Raw genomic sequence first — 22860 nt, forward strand, 5'->3', positions numbered from 1 at the left:
TTTTTTCGAGACCTTTGTCTTTGATACACCTTTCTCACGCGGCGGCCATGATAGATCTAAAACGAGTTCAATGTGGCAAACAAAAGGCTGTCCATCCTAATTAGCAGTTCGACCAATGGTAGCCTGCCAATTAGGAAATCGACCAATAAGTGAATGGCTGCAAATTCGTTAAAAATTTGCATTATTATGTTTTTATTTTGCATCTCTTAAGGGACTATGGGGTCAGTCTACACTACTCTAAATTGCTACATCTTTCGGTGCATAACACTTCTTGTAATATTTATTATTCTATCTTATATCATGAAAATTTGTGTGGTTTGGGGGAAAACTAAATGGGACCTGATTTTAGAAATAAGTTTTGTCTGTTTGCCTCATTGACCTCTTCTTCGATCTATCATGGCCGCCGCGTGAGAAAGGTGTATTACCTAGAATTCCAGCGCCGCACATGCGCTCTGATCTCTCATCTCTCGTGTATCTATTATTAAATATAGGATGTATTTAAGACATTCTATGAAGTACAAAGTGCGGCGAATACAGGAGCATGATTTTGCATTGTTCTTTATTATCATGTCTAAAGATATGCAGAATATTCTATAGCATAACATGTAGGCTGCTACGGTGAGCTATGTGTAACAAGATTGCACGACGTTAAATGTTGTCATCAGAACTGGCATTGCTTTCACTTCAGTCGTATTCCGATAGATGGCGCTACAGAATGATATCCATCGTTTGGCAATGAATCTTCCTGTAATGAGTTGATTAGCCAATTACATTGACGACATCACAACAACTATAAAGGCTCATCAATACTTGATAGATCATTTATATCATATTTATCATTGATATCCACTGACGATGAAATGAAATGCGCCTTCTAATGTTGGCGTTGTGAATGTTGACATACAAAATTTGGATCAAAAATCACAGTGTATTGATTGTATTTTTTCTTCCTTCTTCTTTCTTGTTGAGGCTACTCTTTTTTGACTCAGTGACGATTCTGTAGCCTACATACGATATACTGTAAGGCCCGTTTGATTCCCTCAAACCGGGAAGGATTCCTACTCTTTTCGACAAGTGTCAAATGTGATGGGCTCTCTAACGTGCTCGAATTGTGACTCCCCTCCAACACGGGACCTCCATTTTACCTCCTACCCTAGGGGGTGTCCCTTCCCTATGCTTAAAATGCTTTCCTATGAGTGAAATTACTGTAGATACCTGTAGTTTTTGTAACACCTAGTTCTACTATTGGGCCATTGTCAGTGAAAGATATTTTTTATGTTTCTGATTTAGACCACAGCAAGTAAATTCTATGGATGATATCTACTGCAGACAGCAAAAAATAGTGAAATAGGGCGAAACAACAACAACAAGATGGATAAATTTTCCCAATATGCACCATAACTCATAACAAGAATTGAAACGACAAAACATGTTAGTTATTAACTATTGTAGTACACAAAGTTGGGAACTCCACTCATGACTTCGATACTGGTGCCATATTTACAAGTATCCAACTAGTTTCACTTCTACAACTAACGTTACAGCCATGGCTACCTCGCTAGTGTCACTTCTACGTGTACAATCATTAGGCTGCAACGCAACCTATTCTTTCATTTTGGTACTTTCTCGTCATGTGACCATCTTGAACAAATTCTGAAAATCAAATAGCACATTTATGTCATCCATAAAACTTATTTGCTGTGGCCTTAGCAAGAAAGGATGCGAATAGGCTGTTCATTAATTTTATTCATGTTCAGTCTTATTCAACCTAGAGTGGTGTTCAGGTCGTATACTTTGACCTTGAGCGTAAAAACGATTGCGCGCGCTATCGGGTGTAGAAAAATGGACCTGTTGGTCCGAACGTAAGGGTAAGGGTACGCATTCTGAAGAGAATGTAGCGGCCAGTACTTATCCGTACTTTCAAGTCATGAATTCCTTAAGTAGAAATGTCAGCTCGTGAATAGGGTCACTAAAAAAGCTAATTATCGTTTGCGACCTACACATCAGATGATAACAAGTCAGGTGGGCTTTCCCCATGAATATTAAATGAGAAACTGAATTGCTGGATTTTGTGTCATTCAGGTCCGAGACCATGGAATGGAAACTGTGAAAAGAATTGACTAATCCTTCATTAATGCATTTTGTTAGTCAATGCATGGAAACGGTGGTCTCTGACGCAACTAATATAATATTAATGAATTCGCTTTAGCTCACTTGCTATCAACTGAAAAGACTTCTATCTATGTTCATAATCCGTAAAAGATGGAACTTGCAAAGGCCACAGCATTTGTTGTTACGAAGGATTTCCGGCATCGCTTTCAAAAAGAACAACATTAAAATTGAACAAAGAAGTGTTGTGAGAAGGTAATTGGTAGCATGAACGTTTTATATTCGTTTGTATGGTAAAGAAGAAAGAGGTCGCGGAAAACGGACGGTTGAGTTAAGTGTAGCAAGGGGTGTTATATAATTACCACGACTTACGTACGTTTCAGGTCACGGTTTTTAAACAAAACTATAATCTAAAAATCATGTACCATTTGCCCAGATTTAAGATGTGGCATGAGCGCAGACGAGGTAAAAGCGTCGCAAGCATATGATAAATTTGCGAATGCAAAAACCTCCCCGCGAGGTGGTATGTGGTATCGCCTAAATGATTGTATCTTTGCGTATGAGTGAAAAGACGCCACTCTGTCAGAATGTGCATAGTTTGAGACACACAGTATGGGCTAACTGTGTTACTGACAGAAATGTGGCGGGGATTCGGTAAAAACATGGATCCTCCGCTCGTCAGTTTCCCGCTTCTTCGGACATGGATACTCCTGGTCGCCATGACAACGCAGACGACAGAAGGAGGTAACGTTTTTATCACTATCTGACATATTACAGACGACAAAAAATTGCGTGGAAATTTTAGCCTGCTTTCTAGCTGCGGTAGACGCCCTTTCGTCGTCGTTGGTTGTAGAATATCTATATCAAAGGTTTTATTGTTTCATGGTGTAGAAGCAAAGATATACTTTGATGTCCTCGATGCTGTCATTGCTGCGGTTATGGTTTTTATTTCATGCATGCAAAATGAACATACATCGAGGCATATTTTACTTCATCTTTAGCATACCGTTACATTTCTTTGTGAAGTATACGGATCCCACACCAATGCATTGCAATAATACTAATGTCATAGATATCAACGGTTTGAAAGCATTTCCTTTGCTGGATGTAAACGCATTCAAATTCCGCTTGATTATCCTTATGTCCTTAAGATATTTTGAATATTTTGTTGTTGCTTTACTAGCAAGAGCGCATGATGTAATGCTTGTCGTTTATGTGTGTAGGCACGAGTTATGTGTTTTTCTGGGGTTTAGGTCCGAAAACAAAAGGTTGAAACAAGGAGGTTAAAAATCCTTGGTTGAAACTATTGGCAAGGTAAATTTAAAGCACATGACGTTAACTTTAGTTTGGTTGTTTGTTGTTCTGATGCGCTCCCCGGTCAACTCTATATTCCTTAACATTTGTGAGACCAGAACAGCAAAACAGATGAGAAGAAGACAGACAACAGAGACGAAATTATAGCTTCAGAAAGATTCTAGGCAGCACATATCGAGAGCGCATCGCAAAGGCTGACGTATGGAATAGATCTAGAGACAGACACCGGTCCGTGCAAAGACCTCCTAACTGACAGTGAAGAAAACTGAAGTGATAAAGTCACGTGTCACCGTTATAGGGACCAAGGACGTTAATAGGAACTTGTAGGGACAAGCCAAAACCATAATGCAGGGAACCGTCCATGCAGGGAGGAAGACAGAAAGGTTTAGAGGCGCACTGAACGGATTCTTGTGTTTGGTGATCATCTCAAAGGATGGTGTTGGTACACCCCTATGGTGAAGATGGACCGTTCCACACGCATGCGTTGTGTGTGTGAAACAGCCGGGCTTTTTAATTTGTAGGAAAGTGTGATGGAAACTCGTGAAGAAGAGTACTACTACTAGTAATATCTCGTCTATCTCAACATTTGTACGGCGGTAGCAGTTCGATACAGTCAAGACAAGGATATCGAAGCACGCGAGTAGAGTCCAAGACTTCTCAAGAAAGAGCTGGTTAAGTAGCTGCCCCCTCCCCATGTGTTAGCATGTTTTCGATTCACAGCATTCAGATGAGTTCTTATCCTGACTCTTAGAAAGCCCCACAAACTACTAGTATCTCAAACCAAGGACGTTGCTCAATCTGTGTTTAACTTAACTCAAGGTAAGGTAAGGTAAGAAATCCCCTCACCAACACTAACTGGTGACTTTGACCAAGGAGGTTCATTTTTTAACCTCCTTGCTTTGAACAGCGGGAATCTTCGAGCCTATCTGACGTAAACAAGGCCATCTTGATTTGATTATATGGATGACATCCACTGGGAACTCCAAAACTGATGCCAGCGTGCAAAGGAAAAAAAGTTAAGCCAAAATTTGTCATCTAAGTGGTAAGGAAGTTTGAACAATTGGCTTATCACACAGAGTATAGTATGCGAAGCAATATAGATTCTTCATTCTTGTTCTGTCATATTCTTCTTTGACTTTAAAATTGACTACGACCGTTTCCTGATATATTTTTGCAATTAGCGGCACGCTATTTGCTCATGTTGCAGCGGCTTTGTAACGTTATGCTTTATACGATGGTCGAAAACTGTTTTTGGAAACAGACTGTTGAATCAACTTGGGGCTGTTTTAACGATACAGTCAAACCAGTATTTGCGGCCACTTTTTGTTGGTCCCTTGGAATTTTCCCATTGGTGAAACTTGGTGAGAAAAATTGGTGGGTACTGACATCATGTGTAAGTTATTGCTTGTGGTCAGTTGATCAACATTTTCTCTTCAGTGGCCACCTGTCTATAGTGGCCACATTTTTCCAGTCCCTTGAGTGGCTGTTATAGGCAGGTTTGACTGTACTGACAAACATGCTCGTTGAAGTAAACACAGATGTCGTAACTTTACCTCCGCGTTTCTTGTAACTGCCCACTATTGCCTTGCTATGAAATATATCCATTGTCGACACAGACCTGTCTTCATATATGGCAAGCTATACCAGAGTCCATATTTCCCAGAGTCCATATTTCCCAGAGTCCATATTTCCCAGAGTCCATGGATATTTCCCAATCTTCCAGTGGTTTTCTCCATGCATGTGCACCCCTCCCACCAGCAATGTTCTGACTGGCTCAGCTTTGGCAACATTGGATGGTGGTGTCATGTAGTGCACAAGCAGAGTGTTCCGTTTGACCCAGACGTCAGAGGTCCTGAGTTCCAATCCTGTCATGCTACCAATCTTGTGCTCTTGTAAAAGGCACTTTATATGTTACGCCAAAAAAGTAGTTACAGCGTACAACTTTTTGGCGTATCTTATTACCTGGATGTCTAACCTACATCAACGACACTTTATATGTCTTTCCTCGCTTCACCCAAGGAGGTTAATTTTAACCTCCTTGCTTCACCCAAGTGTAAAAATGGGTACCTGACTTCGGTTAGGGAGGTAAAAGGCAGTGGAAGGAGACGGTTGGACTCCACCTCCCAATACTAGACACAGTGGGCAACAATCCACTGCCTATATGGTCTCAAAAGGGGGCTTAAAGGGTAGTAACCTTTAGTAGGCTTTACCACTGAATGGACACAGAGCGACTAAGCTGGATTTGTATGACTTATGACTCTATGATTGGATTATGATCCACAAAGTAAAGGTATGATTTGAAGTCCGCAAAAAACGCTTCTTCATCAATAAATTTCATTTCAACTCCTATGAATAAGATTTTGGGCCTCTCAATGGATGGTCGCCACCTCAGTGGAAAGGGGGTATTGTACTATTAACCAGACCACATAGCCAATTAAAGTAGTTTTTGTTGCCCAAAGCCACCCTTTCAACAAAGACATCAATTATTGATACCTTTTTAAAGACAGTCAGCATTGCCTTTTCACCTAAAGAAGTCCCATATACTGACTGGATTACTTGCACTATTTGGGATGGACTTTCGTGTTTTGTGATATTGTCCAACTGTTTAAGGTGGTTGTCTACTGTTTGGATGATGGAAGCTGTTGGAATATTTTGACTTGTAATATGTAGATCACTGACAAATTCAGGATGTGTTCTGGCTAGCACTGTCAATACAATATTTAAAGAGCCAAAGATAAGAGGGGTCCCAGGATGACACCCTGTGGTACACAACATGACTTTGTCCTCCACTCCGCATTCAGTTACGTTGTGAATGATCCTTTGCTCCTTGGTGGTAAGGAAGGAACAGTTGAAGTTACAAGGCCTTAGGTTTAGCAAACTTCTGGTAGCTTAGCACTACAAAAATGAAGTAGGTGGTTCACAGGGCCAAAAGCTTTTGCATTATGTCAATTGTAACTGGGCTTGTTGTTGTAGTACTTGTACCCTTTTGACCGGCTGTTTTGGTCAGTATTGTATTATTTCATTGGTTGTTTTTCCTTTGTATCTACAACAATATGCTTTATATTTTACTAGATCTTAATTACTTATGTTTTTTTAATGATTAATTATTAGTAGTAATTATCAAGACCATTTCTTCCTTTAATCTTCAAACGAGTCAAGGGGAAAACCTAGAAAAAAACTTGGAGTTTTATGATTTCCCTTGCATATTCCTTTTTACCATTTGCAATGAGTAGACTTGTTTTTCATGTGAAAATAGACAATAAACACATTCCAGTGACTTAAGAAATTCTCCTCCTCCACAGTGTGTCCAATATCAGGCTATGCCAGTCTTAACGGAGTTTGCTACAAGAGTTTTGCTGAGGAGAAGACATACGATGAGGCTCGGCAGACTTGTGCCTCAGACGGCGGGCTGTTGGCCATGCCGAAGGACAGAGCCATCGACGCTTTTCTCGGCACTCTGGCAGATGCAGTTCGCTGGATTGGGTTAACTGACATCGACAGCGAAGGGCAGTGGGTATTTGAGGATGGCCGAACTCTGTCGTCAACTGGATATGCCAACTGGGCTGACGATGAGCCAAACAATTTTGGCGGTCGACAACACTGTGTCGTAATTGAAGAAACTGGCAAATGGAATGATAAATTATGCAGCCAAATCCAAGGCTTCATATGTCAGATGGATGAAGGTATGCTTTATATCTTATAAGCACATGTATCTTACATTTTTTTTGTATGATTCGGCCAATTCTGGCCAACCCTAGCAAAAATGTGTCGACCCAGCCTTTCTTTGGTTTACTGCTGGCAAGGGACATGAAATTTGAGCTCCTACATTTGGGCAATAAACACATTCCAGTGACTTAAGAAATTTTCATTTCACACTCTGTAAACAGAACAGATGATGTCGAAATGTGTACTAAATATTGTACACTTCTGTGTTCGGTTTAATGATATACTTGTATTTATGGACTTGTTATGACCTGGAATCTTCATGGATAGACACCATGAACTTGCATATTTTTACATTTATTGCCATTGAGCAGATTGCCAGTAATGTCCTGTGCCCTTCAGGTCCCTACGGTAGGCTTGGATGTTGGACTGACAGTGGTGATCGCGCCATTCCAGTCAATCTGGAAGGGACAGATCCCCGACTGGATGGAGCTTTTCACTCTCGGCTGAACGCCATTGAGAAGTGTTACCGGGTGGTCAAGTCCCGTGGGTTCCAAGTTTTCGGTGTTCAAGACGGGGGCCAGTGTTGGTCGTCTGCACCGGGAGGAGAGGCCTACAAGAAGCATGGACCGTCCACCGCATGTGCTGAAGATGGGAAGGGCGGCTCATGGGCAAATGAAGTCTATAGAATCATACGTGGTGAGGAAACTAATTAATTACTACATGTAATTAGAAAAATTAACTGCTGTCCATCTCAGTGAATGTCTCCCAACGGAATTTCCGACAGAAATTCTCGGTCATCTTTAGCTATCTGACCCGAGCACTGTTAACACTCTGCACATGTGAGGTCAGCACTGGGTCAAAGTTTGTCGGTAGTTGGTACCGCGCCTGTCTCGGTTGAGTTCTTGGGTCAGGTGCCGGTAGATTAAACTTCGGCGAGTGACATTCCTTGAGTTGGAAAACATTTCATTTTTTGCATGAACTTTCATGCGAAGGTTAATTACTAAATGTGAAGAGCGCGTTGGTCTCAGGCCCGAGAGGTCCCGGGTTCAAATCCGCTTGCCGTGTCACCGATCTTGTGCCCTTGGGAAAGGCACTTTACACGACTTTCCTCACCTAACTCAGGTGTAAATGACTACATAGCTGCGGCTAGTGGCAGTGACAGGCCTTTGTGGTGGTGACAGGCCATAGGGGCATGTTCGGGCATGACGCACCCGCCATGACACATGAGTCAGGGGTAGGAGGAACCCCTTGCATCCTTGGTCGGAAGTCCTCCTAGGAGACGGAAAACTCCAAACAACAAACCTGCATCTGCTGGGGCTGTCTTACACGTTGCATACAGTTGCCCCTGTAGGACTAGTGCGCCAGTGGACAAGAGGGTGGAGAAGGACGTGCACACCCCTCCTTCACCTTAAAAACCCAAGTGCAGGCCAGGGAGACGGGTCGCCTTAAACCGGTCTACCTACCATTGTCTTCCGAGACAGACGGATGCCAACACATGCTAAGGTTAATTACTAAATGTGAAGATTTGTGTTGGACGTTGGGGATTTGTAACACAAGCTATCAAGTCTGGGTTGGATGATTCATGGGGACCTGCAAATGCTTTGTGCATACAACTCAAGGTTGGGGTAGTGACCATATTCACCAAAAAGCAGCGGTTGAATGGGGGGATCCTAACTTTCTTCTGATTGGTTCTCGTCTTCTGTCAGCTGATTTCTGCAGCTGCAGCTTGTCCTTCAGAATGGTCAAGTGGTGGTCTTGCAACCACCTTATTTTAGATTTTTGGTGATCCACATTGACAACTTTGTCTTTCTTGTATACCCTTTATAGCTCTTTAAGCTTTGGGAAAAAGCAAGTAGTTTTCTTGTTGTTTAGTGACAAAGGATACAAAAGATGAGTGCAGGACGAATAGTTTTTGAGAAGGGATGATATGCAACGCTAGGCAACACTGTAGCAAGTTTAGGAGGGAATGATGTTTTGGGGTAACTACGTAGTAACTGTTAACGATACCAGAAGTACATTTGACTTATATATGATATCAAGACAGACTTGACAGGTCTCACAATGCTAAGATAGGTGAACAAATAAAATATCACTTTGTTAATAGAAAAGATAATGACAGTCATATTTAAAATAAACGCATATGATTGTATGAAAATCAGAGATTCAAGTTTGGTATCCTTTTGGTATGGTTTCAACAATAGAATCTTAAGATTTATTCTATTACTCTATTTCTGTTTTCATTACCCTACTAATTTGTGTCAATAAAGTTTCTTCTATGTTAACTGTATATTTCTTAACTTTGTGTAGTCCCATACAGAAGTATCGGCTGTTGGGGTGAGGATAGCCCTAAGGCGATCCCGAGTCTGGAATTGACGGACCCCCGCCTGGATGGAGACTACCAAACTCGCGCCAACCCCATCGAGAAGTGTTACTGGGTGGCCAGGGAACGGGGGTTCCCCATGTTTGCCATCCTGGACGGGGGTCAGTGTGGCTCATCAGCAACAGCGATGGGAACGTACCAACTGCACGGGTTGGCTGATAACTGTGTTAACGGAGAAGGAGCATCGGATGCCAATGATGTCTACGAAATCGTTTACGGTAAGATAAAGGATTTATACATGTCTTAATTGGTAGCAGCTCAACTTCTATAAATGATAGTCGATATTTACCGGGGGAGGGCTGGTGCAAAGCTGGTCCAGTAGAAATATTTTTCCATGGCCCTCCCCCGGTTCACATGTTTTCAATGGCCCTCTCCCCACCCCCCAAAATTTTTTTTGATGGCCCTCCACCCCAATTTTTCCTTCTCTATGATATATGGATATTATAAATACAGGCAACAATCAATGCAATGGTACTTGTAAAGCTTGTAAACATTATGGTTAAATCCCACCTGCTGAAATCATATATATGGGGAATGCACACACAATGCATGTATATGACATTGTGTAGTATTTTTTATGGGTTTGGTGTATTTCTGACCTAAATGTTTTATACAACAGCAAAGCACAACCAATGGGGATGTATATTATAAATCTGTGGTAGCAGCACAGAAATGGTCAAATGTTACTGATCCAAATGATTAAGCAATGAGCTCCGAGAATTAGATACATGTTGTAAATTGGCAAAAAAGTTGCCTACAGGATTCTCAAATAGACCTTCTTTCGTCTCTCACTTCCTGATGTATGAAGTAAACCTCTTTTCCCTCAATGTTAGACCTACAAATATGTCTCTAATCGGTGTTTCCATTTCTACAGACGAGCGCTGCCCCGATGGCTATACGTTATTTGCCGAGGACTGCTTCAAGGTATTTCCCGACACAAAAACGCACTCGGACGCACAGACACACTGCAACAATGAGGGTGGCAGCCTGGCGATGCCCAAAGACGAAGCAACCCACCAGCTACTCGAGTACCTGTTGGAGAGAGAAAAGGCTGCAGGGTCCTTCGTTGGTTTGAAACGAGTCACCGGCACTGACAGTTGGAGATGGGAGGATGGAAGTGACTTGGGCAGTTTCAGTAGCTGGAAGACTGGAGAGCCAGATGGTCAGGACTGTGTGAAGTATAACAGCGACCGCAACTGGGTTGACATCACGTGTTCACAGAACCTCGGCTTTATCTGTCAAGTACCACAAGGTAAGCATTTCCATCATCATCATCATATGTCATCCTCATGATGATGTGGAAGAAGTGAAGTTCAACTTCCAGTACAGTCTGTCATTCATCGCTGCGAGGAGTTCCGTACCATCCAGTCCTGTTTCTAAGTCAATAAGCTTCTTCAAAGTTAGCCTTGGGTGACCAACACGTTTCTTAGAGAAAACAGGTGTCCAGAACAAGTGTTTGCCAACTGGCTCTCTACTACGAGCCACATGGCCAGCAAGGAGTAGTCGGCGTTGTTTGTTGTTAAACAACAGATGTAAAATTTGGTAACGATCCATATAGCTGACTATTTGTAATATGTTTCCACCATGGTGTATCACACATTACCCTTAACATCCTTGCATAAGTACCATCAAGCCTTTCCAACATTTTATAATTATCATGCTTCACAGACACATAAAAGCAGATGTCATACTAACAGCTTTAACATTAACTTCTGTATCTGTATCTGTATCTATATAGCCGGTATAACCGCCGTTCGGCGTAACACACCAGCTTTGCAGGCACGCGGCACGGCAGCAGCTGGTTATATTGCACACCTAACTTTTGCACATCTATCTGCAGGCGTTCTTTGAAGCTATTCAGAGAAGTTGCCCCTACTGTGCTTGGTGATAACAAATTCCACTCTACGATAGTTCTGGGAAAATACGAATTTTTGAACACATCAATCCTAGGTTGGTAACTCTTGTGTTTGAAGTCATGGCTGTTTCTTGTTCGTTTTTGAGCTGGTATTAGATACTTATCAGTCGGTACGTCCACCAGTTTATTGGTCATTTTGTACATCATGCAAAGTCTAGACCTTTTCCTTTTGTCTTCAAGTGATGTCCACTGCAGATCTGTTTTCATTTTGGTAACATACTAGCATCCCTGTTATAGTTGTTTGTACAGAATCTGGCAGCTTGGTTCTGTACCCTTTCAAGTTTATCTTTGTCTTTCTTTGTATACGGATCCCATACTGTTGCAGCATATTCAAGGTTAGGTCTTACCAGTGATGTGTAAGCAAGTGATTTTACCCTGGCTGGGCATGCCCACAAGTTGTGTTTGATCACTCCCAATGTCTGTTTAGCCTTGGTTGTTATTTGTTAACATGGACACTCCACTTCAGCCCAGTTGTTAACGTAACACCTAGGTATATGGGTGACTTATCTGTGAATAGTTTCATCAGGTTGGTAAGTCACTGAATAAAGAGGCTCCTCTTTTACACAAACATCTCTTTAGCTCCGCCAACAATTCTGTGACTGTCAACTTCCTCAGGGCAGTTCTGACTGGGGCACAGTGTGAACATGACACTGTGTAAAACAATCACAGCATATGATAATTATGTACATACTTATGTTTGGAACCACATATTTAAGCAGTGACACCTATATATAGCTCAAGTGCAATGTGAACCAGTCAGGGCTGCCCTGAGAAAGGTGACAGACATTCACCAAAAGTTCGGTGGAAATAAAAAAGAGTCTATAAGTATTTATTCAGCTATAATTTCCATTTCCATGCTCCGGTGGTACATTGTACCTTGAAGATGGGGATATCTAAAGAAAACAAGGTTCTCCTGTCTTTGAACGTCTTTTTTTTCCTCCATAGCCTCTGAGTGGCGGCAGCTGTTCGCAACAGCACGTGGTACGGGACAGAAAGTCTTCGATGCATGGAGTGCGGATTCTGACACCGCGGTCCAGCACGACAAAAGCCCCCTTGTTGAGCTGTGGTCGTACCTGGGCATCAGTAAGGCAAGTTATCCAATATCACTCAACGCACCCCTACGATATTAGCATCTACTCTGGTAGAAAGGGATGTCCCCAGTAGCTCAATTGCTAACAGCCTTTCAGTTGAGCTTCTGATTACAATCACTTAGGAGACTAATATATATATGGTTCAAACCTGGGTAGGTCATCTCAGTTGGGGCTGCACCTGTCTTTTGGAAAGGACACAAAGTGGGGGTGTGGTGTTCGAGGACATGCCTCGAGCACATTAAAGGGGAAGGACCAGCGCCTGGCATTACAATCGTCTGAACGAACACTGTTGGGGATAGGTATAAAGGAAATGATGTGGGTTTTCCTGCACCCTGGTACAAAATGTAAATGTAGATGTCAATCAACATGCGCATGATTGGATGAATAAATGGATGAATGAATGGTTGAGTGAATGATTTATTTCTAGATACATGTATCGGACAATGCTTCAGTTAGTAAGAGACTGTCTACAGCATTCACTTCTGTTGATAACGTTATGTTTATTCGCACTAGATATGCAACATATCGGTTGGATCTCGCATATGTTGGCACTAGATGGCACTAGTAATGAAAAGGTGATACGGAGTACATTTCTGATAGCTTATAAAATGGTGCTAAAACTCTGAACTAACTTCAGAGAATTGTATGTTCTAGGTTAAGGTCGTGTTGGAGTCCACATCTGGGGATGTTACGCTGACCTTCGACGGACAAAACACCGACAAGTACAGCTGGTTCTCCAAGTCTCGCCTGATCTCATCACCATGGACTGATCTGGACACTGAGCCAATAGACACATTTTCCATCCACGACGAACCCAGTCAAAGGTACAACATGGGCTAGATCTCTCAGTGTAGTATCAGCTGTTGAATAAATCAATGTAATATTTCTTGAACTTCTTTTAAAGGCATACATGTAGTTGTTGGATGGAGACGTTGATGAAGGTTGGTCATCCAGGTGATAGGATATGCTCGATATGCTGTATATGGCCTCCTTCGGTCAACATTGAACATGGTAAAATCTTAATTGATATCAGCCCTACAGTGTCGACTGTGGTTGAACAGTCCTCTTCGAGAATATTAATGACAGTCAATTCTACTAATTCTACTAAGATACACAAGGTAATGGTAACTCAAGCAGCTGGATATGATTTTGGAAATGGTCAGACGTTTCAGACAGCAGCCACTGTACTTCTGTAATCAGTGTCACTATTTGTGTGGAGAAATTACAATTTGCTGGTGCTGAGACAGAACAAGAAATAAACTGTTACAGTTTAAATAGCTCAATAAAGAAATAAATTGGTAAACTTCATACATCTGTGAATAGTTTCATCAGGGTGGTACATCACTCAAACTCTCAGTTCACAATCCTGGTTTTACTATGATTGTGACAACATCTGTAAGCATCAACACCTACATGTGTAGCTGCCTAACAATGCCACGACATAATGTCGGTGGAAATGAAGTATGGGTTATGAAAAAAGAATCTCTTTGTTCTTTAAAAGTCATACCTTTTTCATGACATCCTTTAGGAGTTTCCTCATCAGTCGGAATCATGCTGTCTGTGGAAGCGCCCGTGGTTGGTTAAGTTTGGCTGAGGGTGGAACGTCTGCTACTTGTACGTGGGAACAGACACCCAACGATGACGTTCCGGCCATTCTCTACTCCACTGCCACTAACAACGTTGCTTGGAGTGCAGGTATTTTTGTTACCTACGTGAAACGGGTTTATTGTAGTGACTGCTGTTCAAATTTGTTTGTCATGGCATCTGCCATCTGTCCGCAAGTTAACTATATATAGAGAACATATGGATTTGCTTTGATATTTGGTATGTTTGCAGATCTTTATAAGACACTGAAATGCTTGGATTATATGCTGGCAGATTGTAGGCCCTCTAGCAGCTTGTTATGGTGCTGCGTTGGAACTTCCGGTTTTGATATCCTGTGTTCTGGACATGCTATGGTCATGATTTTTGAGTTGTTGATACATGTATCTCTTGAATGGGAGAATCATCTTATGTTTACCTATTCTATCATTCCAGGCGACTCTACAGTTGGGAGAGCCGATCGTATGGTCATCTACGTCACGACCGGTAAGTTTGAAATAATGTAATAGAATACAATGTACGTACAATGTAATTGTAAGATCATGTTAGGATGAAAAAATGCCAAAAGAGCTGATATGATTGTTTTTCATCTTGTGAGGCATTGAGTGTTATCATAAGAATTCATATTGACTTTCTGTGCATTATCAGAAATAAGCATGTTCACCAATCTGAATACGCATGTGCAGGAATAAGTATGTCAAAGGTGAAGATCCCTGACTTGTAAACAGTGCTCGTCTCAACCATTGTTTTGTCTATGTGTGTGTCTGTACATTTTGTATGTCTACATGTTGTATGTATGTGTGTGCCTTGTTGACTGTCTGACAGTGCAACAATATGAGCCTCACAAAATCTTTCAAGACTGACAATACATGGCAAAAATATTGCTCTCGTATGTAGTTTATGAGTCCTTTCTCTACCCGAAGGGGTCCCTTTTTTCCAAATTGCAATAGCAATTGGCAGCACGTACAGTCATATTAGTTAAAGATTCTCTTGAACTTGCAGTAACTTTACAAAAAATATTAAGAGCTTTCGTCTGTTTATTTTTCTTAACCATATAAATCCCCACAATATTGATGTTGCACCAGTCTAATGTTCATTTTTACAGTCAAGCACTGTCCGGATGGCTATACACCGTTCACCGAGGCATGCTACAAGATATTCACCGATGAAAAACAGTACACGGATGCCCAGACTCACTGTAACAATGAAGGTGGCCATCTAGCGATGCCCAAAGACCATGCTACCAGCAGTCTACTTTCCTACCTAGCGAGGCAAGGAAATCCTGGAGTACATTACTACATCGGCTTGACGGCCGACGGTAACACTTGGAAATGGAGCGATGGGAGTGAACTGGTCGGCTTTAGTCATTGGGCAGAGAATGAACCAAATGTTGCGAGCGAGGAATGTGTTGTCCTACTTAAAGGTTCCAACTACCAGTGGGCTGATGTACAATGTTCTAACTCCTATGGCTTCATCTGCCAAGTACCAGGTAAGCGTTTCACGGTGGTAGACTTTATATCTCACCGGAACATGCCTGTTTGCTCCCATTCTCAAAAGACATGATGAAATTGTGTCAACAATTTGCAAGTTTTTTTTGTCCGCGAGGGGTGGCCCAGTGAGTAGGAAACAATTTTCTCTGATGTCTATAGGATGTCAAGTGTTGATCCAGTTTTAGTTTAGATAAGAAGTATCAAACTGAAAGTTAAATCTTGGAATAGCTTTAAACAATACAATCTACACCAGCTATGATAAAAGAAGCTGATAAGTCAGTGGTCAGCCATCTGTGGCAATGTGTTGGTATAGAGGAAGTTTTTAAACAATATTTTCACCGGGGCAATGACGTTGTAACATCCCTTCTGAATATTGCTATGCAATTCTATGGGGTTGAACTAAATAATACAACGTAAAGAAATTGTATGAAATTATACTGTCTAAATTGTCCTTATGTTACATAGTGGGGCTTTAACTTACTAGGCTGATTCATAGAATCATTATGAGGTTACTGTAACATCCTATGATTCTTGCTTGGCTTCTTGTTGCCAAAAATAGAATGAAAATGATAATCTTTATGTTTCAATTCTATTTTTTTTCTTTACAGCATCTGAGTGGCAACAAGTGTTTGCAACAGTACCTGGTACAGGACAGACAGTCTATGATGCTTGGAATGCAAGCTCTGACACCCCGGTCCTCCATTACAAAAGCAACCTTGTAGATCTATGGGCGTCACTTGGCATCAAAAAGGTAAGCTAGCATGAAGTTCATCTGAGTTGATACTGTATAAATTACATGATAAACTGTTCGGAATCCCCAACTCAAGAAACTTCACTTTCTGGAATTTTCGACCGAATCTCTCGGTCGTCTTCAGCTGTCTGACCGATGATTTTTTCGGACGTGTGACGTCAGCACTGGGTCAAAGTTTGTGGGAAGTCAGTACTGCCCCCCGTCCCCTCTACATCAGGGCATGTCAATGTTCTCTCCACCTAGACAGGGGGTGATGCGGACTTCAGACAAGCTTTGACAGGGTTCTCCCCAGAGGGTGGAATAAGGGAGGCCCTCCACTATACTCTCAGCCAGCTCCACTATACTATTTTTCAAATTTAGTGTATTTCTTCCCCATTTTCTTTGTTAGTTTTGCTAAAATTAATGACAATTCACAGATTTTTGTGCCAAGTGGCATCACTTTTCCAGTCAGCATTGTCTGGAAAAACTTGTGAATGAGCAATGATCAAAACAATAGTCGTTTTGCCACTTCACAACAAAGAAATCACAACAATATATTATACTTGTAGTATTTGACACCCTCTGTCATTGCAAAATGAACCCATTTTCATGAAAAACGCAGCGCGTTGGTGCGGGGGGTTCGCTTAAAAGGCTGGGCTGTCTACCAGGCCAGGCTACCTGGCCTGTCTACTTGGCCTGGCTATCACGTCAGGCTACTCAGATCCCCCATTCATAGCCCCATCATTCAGCCAAAATAGCTGATTGACAGGCATAGTAATTGCTAATCTCTAACCCTGCAAGTGACCTGAGGTTGGCCTGTCCACTGGCTGGACCCTTTGGGAATGTGTCTGGTAGGGCTTCCTTGCAGCATGTCAGGAACACATTCAAGTACTGTACCTGAGTACTGTGTTGGGTAAATGCTTTAGGGTGTTAGACCTAGAAAACAGAGGTCCTTGGTTCAAATCCTTTGACATGTCCCAAAATTTGTGCTGTTTACAGTACTTTCCCCACTCCAAATTGTACAAGGGGGTTGGAGAGATTATTTATTGGCAGTGGAGGAGAGGATTGCGCTCTGTCCTGGACACAAAAAATTGTACAGTGATTTATGCTCTTCCTTCCTGTTGCACGAGCTGAGATCGTTTCTGTTCTAGAAGATAGATATTCAATAAAGAAACAAATTTCTGTTGCTGGCAAGCCCATTCTCTTTCACACACACACACACACATACATGTACACACACACATTTACACACACAGTACTGGTACTTGTGTTCCTGACACGCTGCAAGGAAGGCCTCCCAGACACATTCCCCGAAGGGCCCAGCCAGTGGTGGACAGGCTAACCTCAGGTCACTTGCAGGGTCGGAGATTAGCAATTACTATGCCTGTCAATCAGCTATTTTGGCTGAATGCCATATGATGGGGCTATGAACAGGGGGATCTGAGTAGCCTGACGTGATAGCCAGGCCAGGTAGACAGGCCAGGTAGCCTGGCCTGGTAGACAGCCCAGCCTTTTAAGCGAACCCTTGGTGCGGGTTATTTTTGCCAGCCCCTCCACTATACTAAAAAATTCTGGGGAGAACCCTGTTTGATGTGTTGACGTCATATGTCTGAAAAAAGAGACATATTTTTTCAGGCATCGACACCTGTTGTAATAACTCTTTGTGTTGTTCAACATGAAAAAAATATGTTGAAGCATTATATTTACTTTTTTTTCTGACCAAACCCAAGTTGAGTTTCACTTTGGAGCATATACATATAGGTATGGATAAAGTTCTATTTGTCATCATATTGCAATCATGTAAGGTGTGCATGAGGCCTTAAAATGTCTTGCTACAATTGTGTTATTAGGTGATGGTTGTGTTGGAGTCCATGTCTGCGCATGTTAAACTTGTCTTCAACGGACAAAACACGGACAAGTACAGCTGGTTCTCCAAGCCTCGCCTGATCTCGTCACCGTGGACCGACCTGGAAACAGAGGCGATAGAAACATTTTCTATCCTGGATGAATCTAGCCCCGAATCCAGCCGAAGGTACAGTAAAATGCATTTTACTTTTAAATGGTTTTAATTGTTCAATGCCTTTGGTGGTGACCTCTTCAAAGCAAATTCAAAACTACTGCTCAAAATTTTTGCAACTTCTTTGACTGTCCTTCCCCATGCCTAAGCCCCACATACATGTATACATGTACACGTCGGAGGTGCCTGTTTCGGTAAAGACGCATTAATACTAACTAGGCATACTTGAACACAGATCCGATATTCGAAAACTGAATACAATACATGTACATGTATTCCGTGGCTGTTGATCTGGAAGGTGGGACCAGGTCATGTAGGGGATGGTCAACATCCAACATTTGTCTGAAGAGGCATGCCCGTAGCCAGGATTTTGGTTGGGGGGGGGGTTAGTCTAGGGGGGTCTGGGGGCATGCTCCCCCGAAAAAAATTTAAATTTTGACCCTCTGAAACGCCATTTCCTGCATTTTGACGGGCAAAATTCGCTGGCTAAGTTTAATGGCATTTCTATTGAAATACACAAGACATTTGGCATAAGTCTTTGAGGCCGACTCCCCCAACATATTTTCATCATGTCCGATACCAAAGGCGCGAGGCTTTGCAATGGAGGTCCGGGGGAATTTTGAAATCTGGACCCTCTGAAAAGCCATTTCCTGCACTTTCCGAGGCAAATTTTGCTGATAGACTCACTAAGATTGAATGAAATGTCTATCAGTGAAAAATGCAAGTCAGTCATGCCTTTGGAAAAAAATCTTCACATGAAAAAGTGGACCTTCTAGCGTGAAAAAGCGGACCTTTGATCATGTGGGGGGTTCTTCCGAACCCCCCGAACCCCCCTGGCTACGGGCATGCTAGGTCGGCGACACTGGTCCCTTGCTTTGCCAGCAAAAATAATGCGATATTTGTTTCTTTTCTTCAGGAGTTTCTTCATCAGTCGGAACCATGCTGACTGTGAAAGTGCTGGTGGTTGGTTAAGTGTGGCCGAGGCTGGGACTTGCACAATGTGGGAACAGACATCCAGCGGTGACGCCCCGGCTATTCTCTACTCCACTGTCTCCAATTACGTCACTTGGAATAGTGGTACGTTATCCAGTTCTTAAACTTGTTTTAGGTCTACAGACTTGATACACACTTTTTGTCACGTTTTTCCAGCTTGTATTAAAAAAAAGAAATGATTCTTTGCTTGTAGAACACCTTGCGTCACAAAATGTTTTTCAATTATGACTGTAACAAATAGTATCATTGTTCAATGCTTTCTGCATTTTCTATTTAACTGGTGTAAGAAAGCTGCCTACTTTTTGAATGTCCCTACTAGTCGGTACATCTTTACATACTTAAATGATGTTGCCCCAAACTCTGAATCATTGAAGAGAAAAAGGTTTAAGTGTACTGTCCTAACTAACGTTACCGGTAATGTTTGATACAAATGCCTTTTACATATCATTAACCAATTGATGGAAAAGATAATGTCAATTTTTGGCTGTCATTAATGGTGATGGCATTTCCGTAGAAGCAGCACACCAGAAGCTCTGGTATGACTCTACTGGTTGTGTAAAAGAAACCCCCAATATCCTACATTATAGTATGCTTTTTCAACAGGTTGTATGGTGGCAGGCTATGTTCGTTTTAATGGCATTTGCTACAAGAGCTTTGGGGATCGTGTGACATGGGATGAGGCAAAGCAGACGTGTGCGGCAGACGGGGGCATTTTAGCCATGCCGAAGGACGATGCCACCAATACTTTCCTCGCTAATCTAGAAGAAGTAGTAGGGGGTCGTTGGCTTGGGTTGACTCATCCCAACAGCGATGGCCAGTGGGTATTTGAGGATGGTCAAACCCTGACACCATCAGACTTCTCCAACTGGCGTGCCGGTACACCGGATATCAGCGCCCATGGCTGTGCAGGATTTTATGGGGAGACAAGAAAATGGGCCCCAAAAACCTGTACTGAAAATAAACCATTCCTCTGCCAGCTAAATCAGGGTAAGTGATTCCATCACTTTCACTTTTATTTACTGGTAATGAGAGAATCAATGTATCACCCTCGCCTGACGATAAAGAAGGATGAGCGAAGGTGGTGACCTACTTACATGTAGCTACCTACCTACATGTACCTGCTTACCTTTGTCTTTAGGTTCACACATTAGTTACTTATGTGAAAAAATGCTTGTTTACATGTGACTGTTATATGTATGTATAAGTATCTCATTTGCACATTTGTGACTGGCTACATGCGGCCTTAACCGCGAGTTTGGTCTTAGGCCATGTTGATTTAAGTTAGTATGTTGTCTCTGGGATACTCTGGGATTCCCAAAACTGATGTGAGCGTGCAAGTGAAAAAAAGTTTAGCCAAATACAAAAAAGTAAGTTGCCTTTATTGTGGAATCTAAGTGGTCAGGAAGGTGGAGCAAATGAAGGAACGTTATATCTAGGTCTGACCCTACGCTTTCCCTATGGCTCAGCAATATTTTTCAAAAGTTATTCAACCGGTGTCAAGCTGAAGTCAGTGCCATGCCCACTACATGACTGGCAGTCGAGCTGAACCATTGGTAAAAGGGGTTCGTTCTATCACTATCATGCTCATAAATGGACCAAAGTAGCATCCCTCCTGGAGGAAAAAAAAAGAGCATAAAACAGAACATGGTATGGAACGAAAAGGGCCCTGTACTATACCTCAGTCTGCATTTCTGTGTATGTCAGAAACACAGACATACTACGGTCCCTTTGGAAAAAGGCCACCTCGGGGTAATTTACCCACTGTTGTTCTGCACTAACTTACGGGCTTGTCCCAACTTGGCCCCGTGGGACACCCTCCTGGTACCGGGCTATTTTGGGGCACAGCGGGGCCCCTGGATTTTTAAAACTTTGCAGTTAAAATCAACCGAGAACATGGCACTAAAGAGTCGCTGTCACCTACCCGTGTTAACACCAAGAGGTAAACAGTAATTTTTGTTTTATTTTTTTAAACAGATTGTAGGGTGGCAGACTACATTCGTTTTAACGGCGTGTGCTACAAGAGCTTCAGGGGGGCTAAGCCACGTGATGAAGCAAAGCAGAGGTGTGCAGCAGACGGTGGCATTTTAGCCATGCCGAAGGACGATGCCACCAATACTTTCCTCAATAATCTAGAAGTAGTAGTGGGAGGTCGCTGGCTTGGGTTGACTCATCCCAACAGCGATGGCCAGTGGGTATTTGAGAATGGCCAAACCCTGACGTCATCCGACTATTCCAACTGGCATGGCGGTACACCGGGTAGTGATGCCCATGGCTGTGTAGGATATTATATGCAAACAGGACTATGGACCCCAAGAGACTGTAACATCAACAGAGCATTCCTCTGTCAGCTGAATGAGGGTATGCGATTCCATCACGCTACTTTTATCATTAGGCGGCGTTGTCATGTGGTGTCTTCATTTCCTGTGTAGCGTAGTTTTTCGATGCCAAGGACTTGAAGGTCTGCAATGCTGTGGTCTGTGAGGTTGAAGTGGGCTGAGACCGGAGTGTCCTTCTTCTTGTTGATGGATGAACGATGGCCATTCAGTCTATTGGCCAACGTTTGTTTGGTCTTGCCGACATATTGTAGCCTGCATTTCTTGCATTGAATAAGATTATGTTTTTGCTTTGGCAATTGATGTGGTCCCTGATGATGTGACGCTTGCCCGTGTGGTGGCTTACGAAGTACATGTAGTTGATCTTCTTGACATGAGTACTAGTACAAGTGGAGCACTTGTTTTTTCCGCAAGGGAAAGAACCCAAAGAAGTGAATTTTTTCAGGAAGTTCTTGGTCTCCTTCGGGATCTGGGCTCTTACTAGGACATCCTTTATGTTTTTGTTGCGGCGGCAGGCAAACAGTGGTGAATCTTTGAATACTTCCTTGGTTCTTGTGAAAAGTTGGAGAATGTGCCAGTATTTTCTTATGATGGTTTGTAGTGGCGGAAGGTGTGGACTGTATGTGGTGACCAGGACCGTACGTTCTTGTGGTGCTGTCGGCCTCTTTTCTTTCAGTGTTTCTTCGCAGGGGCGTTCTTGTGCACATGTGATGGCGTCGTCCAGTAGGGCTTCTTCATAGCCCCTTTGCTGGAAGTGTTCCCGGAATTCTGCAGCCTTTTCCTTGAATCTGGGTGTACTTGAGCAGATGCGTCTTAGACGTAGGAACTGACCGTAAGGAATCCCCTGCTTGCAGTGTTTGGGGTGGGCAGAGTTTCTGAGTAGGTACTGGTGCTTGTCTGTCGGTTTGGTGTAGAGATCTGTTGTAATTTCCCCCTCCGAAATGATGACTGTGACGTCTAGGAAGTTGATCGAGGTTTTAGATGTTTCCACTGTGAACTTGATTGTCCTGTGGGCTTCGTTAAGGTCCTGGATGAAGGACTTTAATTATTTTTCTGATCTGGTCCAGACTGCAAAGATGTCATCAATATACCTCCACCATATCCACGGTCTTAGGGTACCACTCGCTTGTCATTCTGATGAAGACTTTTGATAAAACGTCGAAACCGGTAATCGTTGTGTCTCAGCCGTCATCCTTCTGACGACTTATCGACCATCAGCA

At 42.5% G+C, this 22860-nt stretch overlaps 1 protein-coding gene across 1 annotated transcript in view; it reads left to right on the forward strand.

Annotated features, from left to right (window-relative positions):
* The first annotated feature begins 2771 nt into the window (after positions 1-2771).
* LOC118427108 overlaps positions 2772-22860 on the forward strand; it is a 29563-nt gene continuing 9474 nt past the window's right edge. Inside the window, exons 1-14 of the mRNA XM_035836744.1 lie at positions 2772-2853; positions 6726-7106; positions 7489-7785; positions 9397-9687; positions 10344-10721; positions 12330-12472; positions 13130-13299; positions 14004-14170; positions 14513-14563; positions 15183-15566; positions 16176-16318; positions 18148-18329; positions 19231-19391; positions 19911-20294. Coding sequence (XP_035692637.1) covers positions 2772-2853; positions 6726-7106; positions 7489-7785; positions 9397-9687; positions 10344-10721; positions 12330-12472; positions 13130-13299; positions 14004-14170; positions 14513-14563; positions 15183-15566; positions 16176-16318; positions 18148-18329; positions 19231-19391; positions 19911-20294 — 3214 coding nt within the window. The remainder of the gene's footprint in view (positions 2854-6725; positions 7107-7488; positions 7786-9396; positions 9688-10343; positions 10722-12329; positions 12473-13129; positions 13300-14003; positions 14171-14512; positions 14564-15182; positions 15567-16175; positions 16319-18147; positions 18330-19230; positions 19392-19910; positions 20295-22860) is intronic.

The sequence above is a fragment of the Branchiostoma floridae genome, chromosome 12 (assembly GCF_000003815.2).
Source record: "Branchiostoma floridae strain S238N-H82 chromosome 12, Bfl_VNyyK, whole genome shotgun sequence".
In the NCBI taxonomy this organism is placed as follows: Eukaryota; Metazoa; Chordata; class Leptocardii; order Amphioxiformes; family Branchiostomatidae; genus Branchiostoma; species Branchiostoma floridae.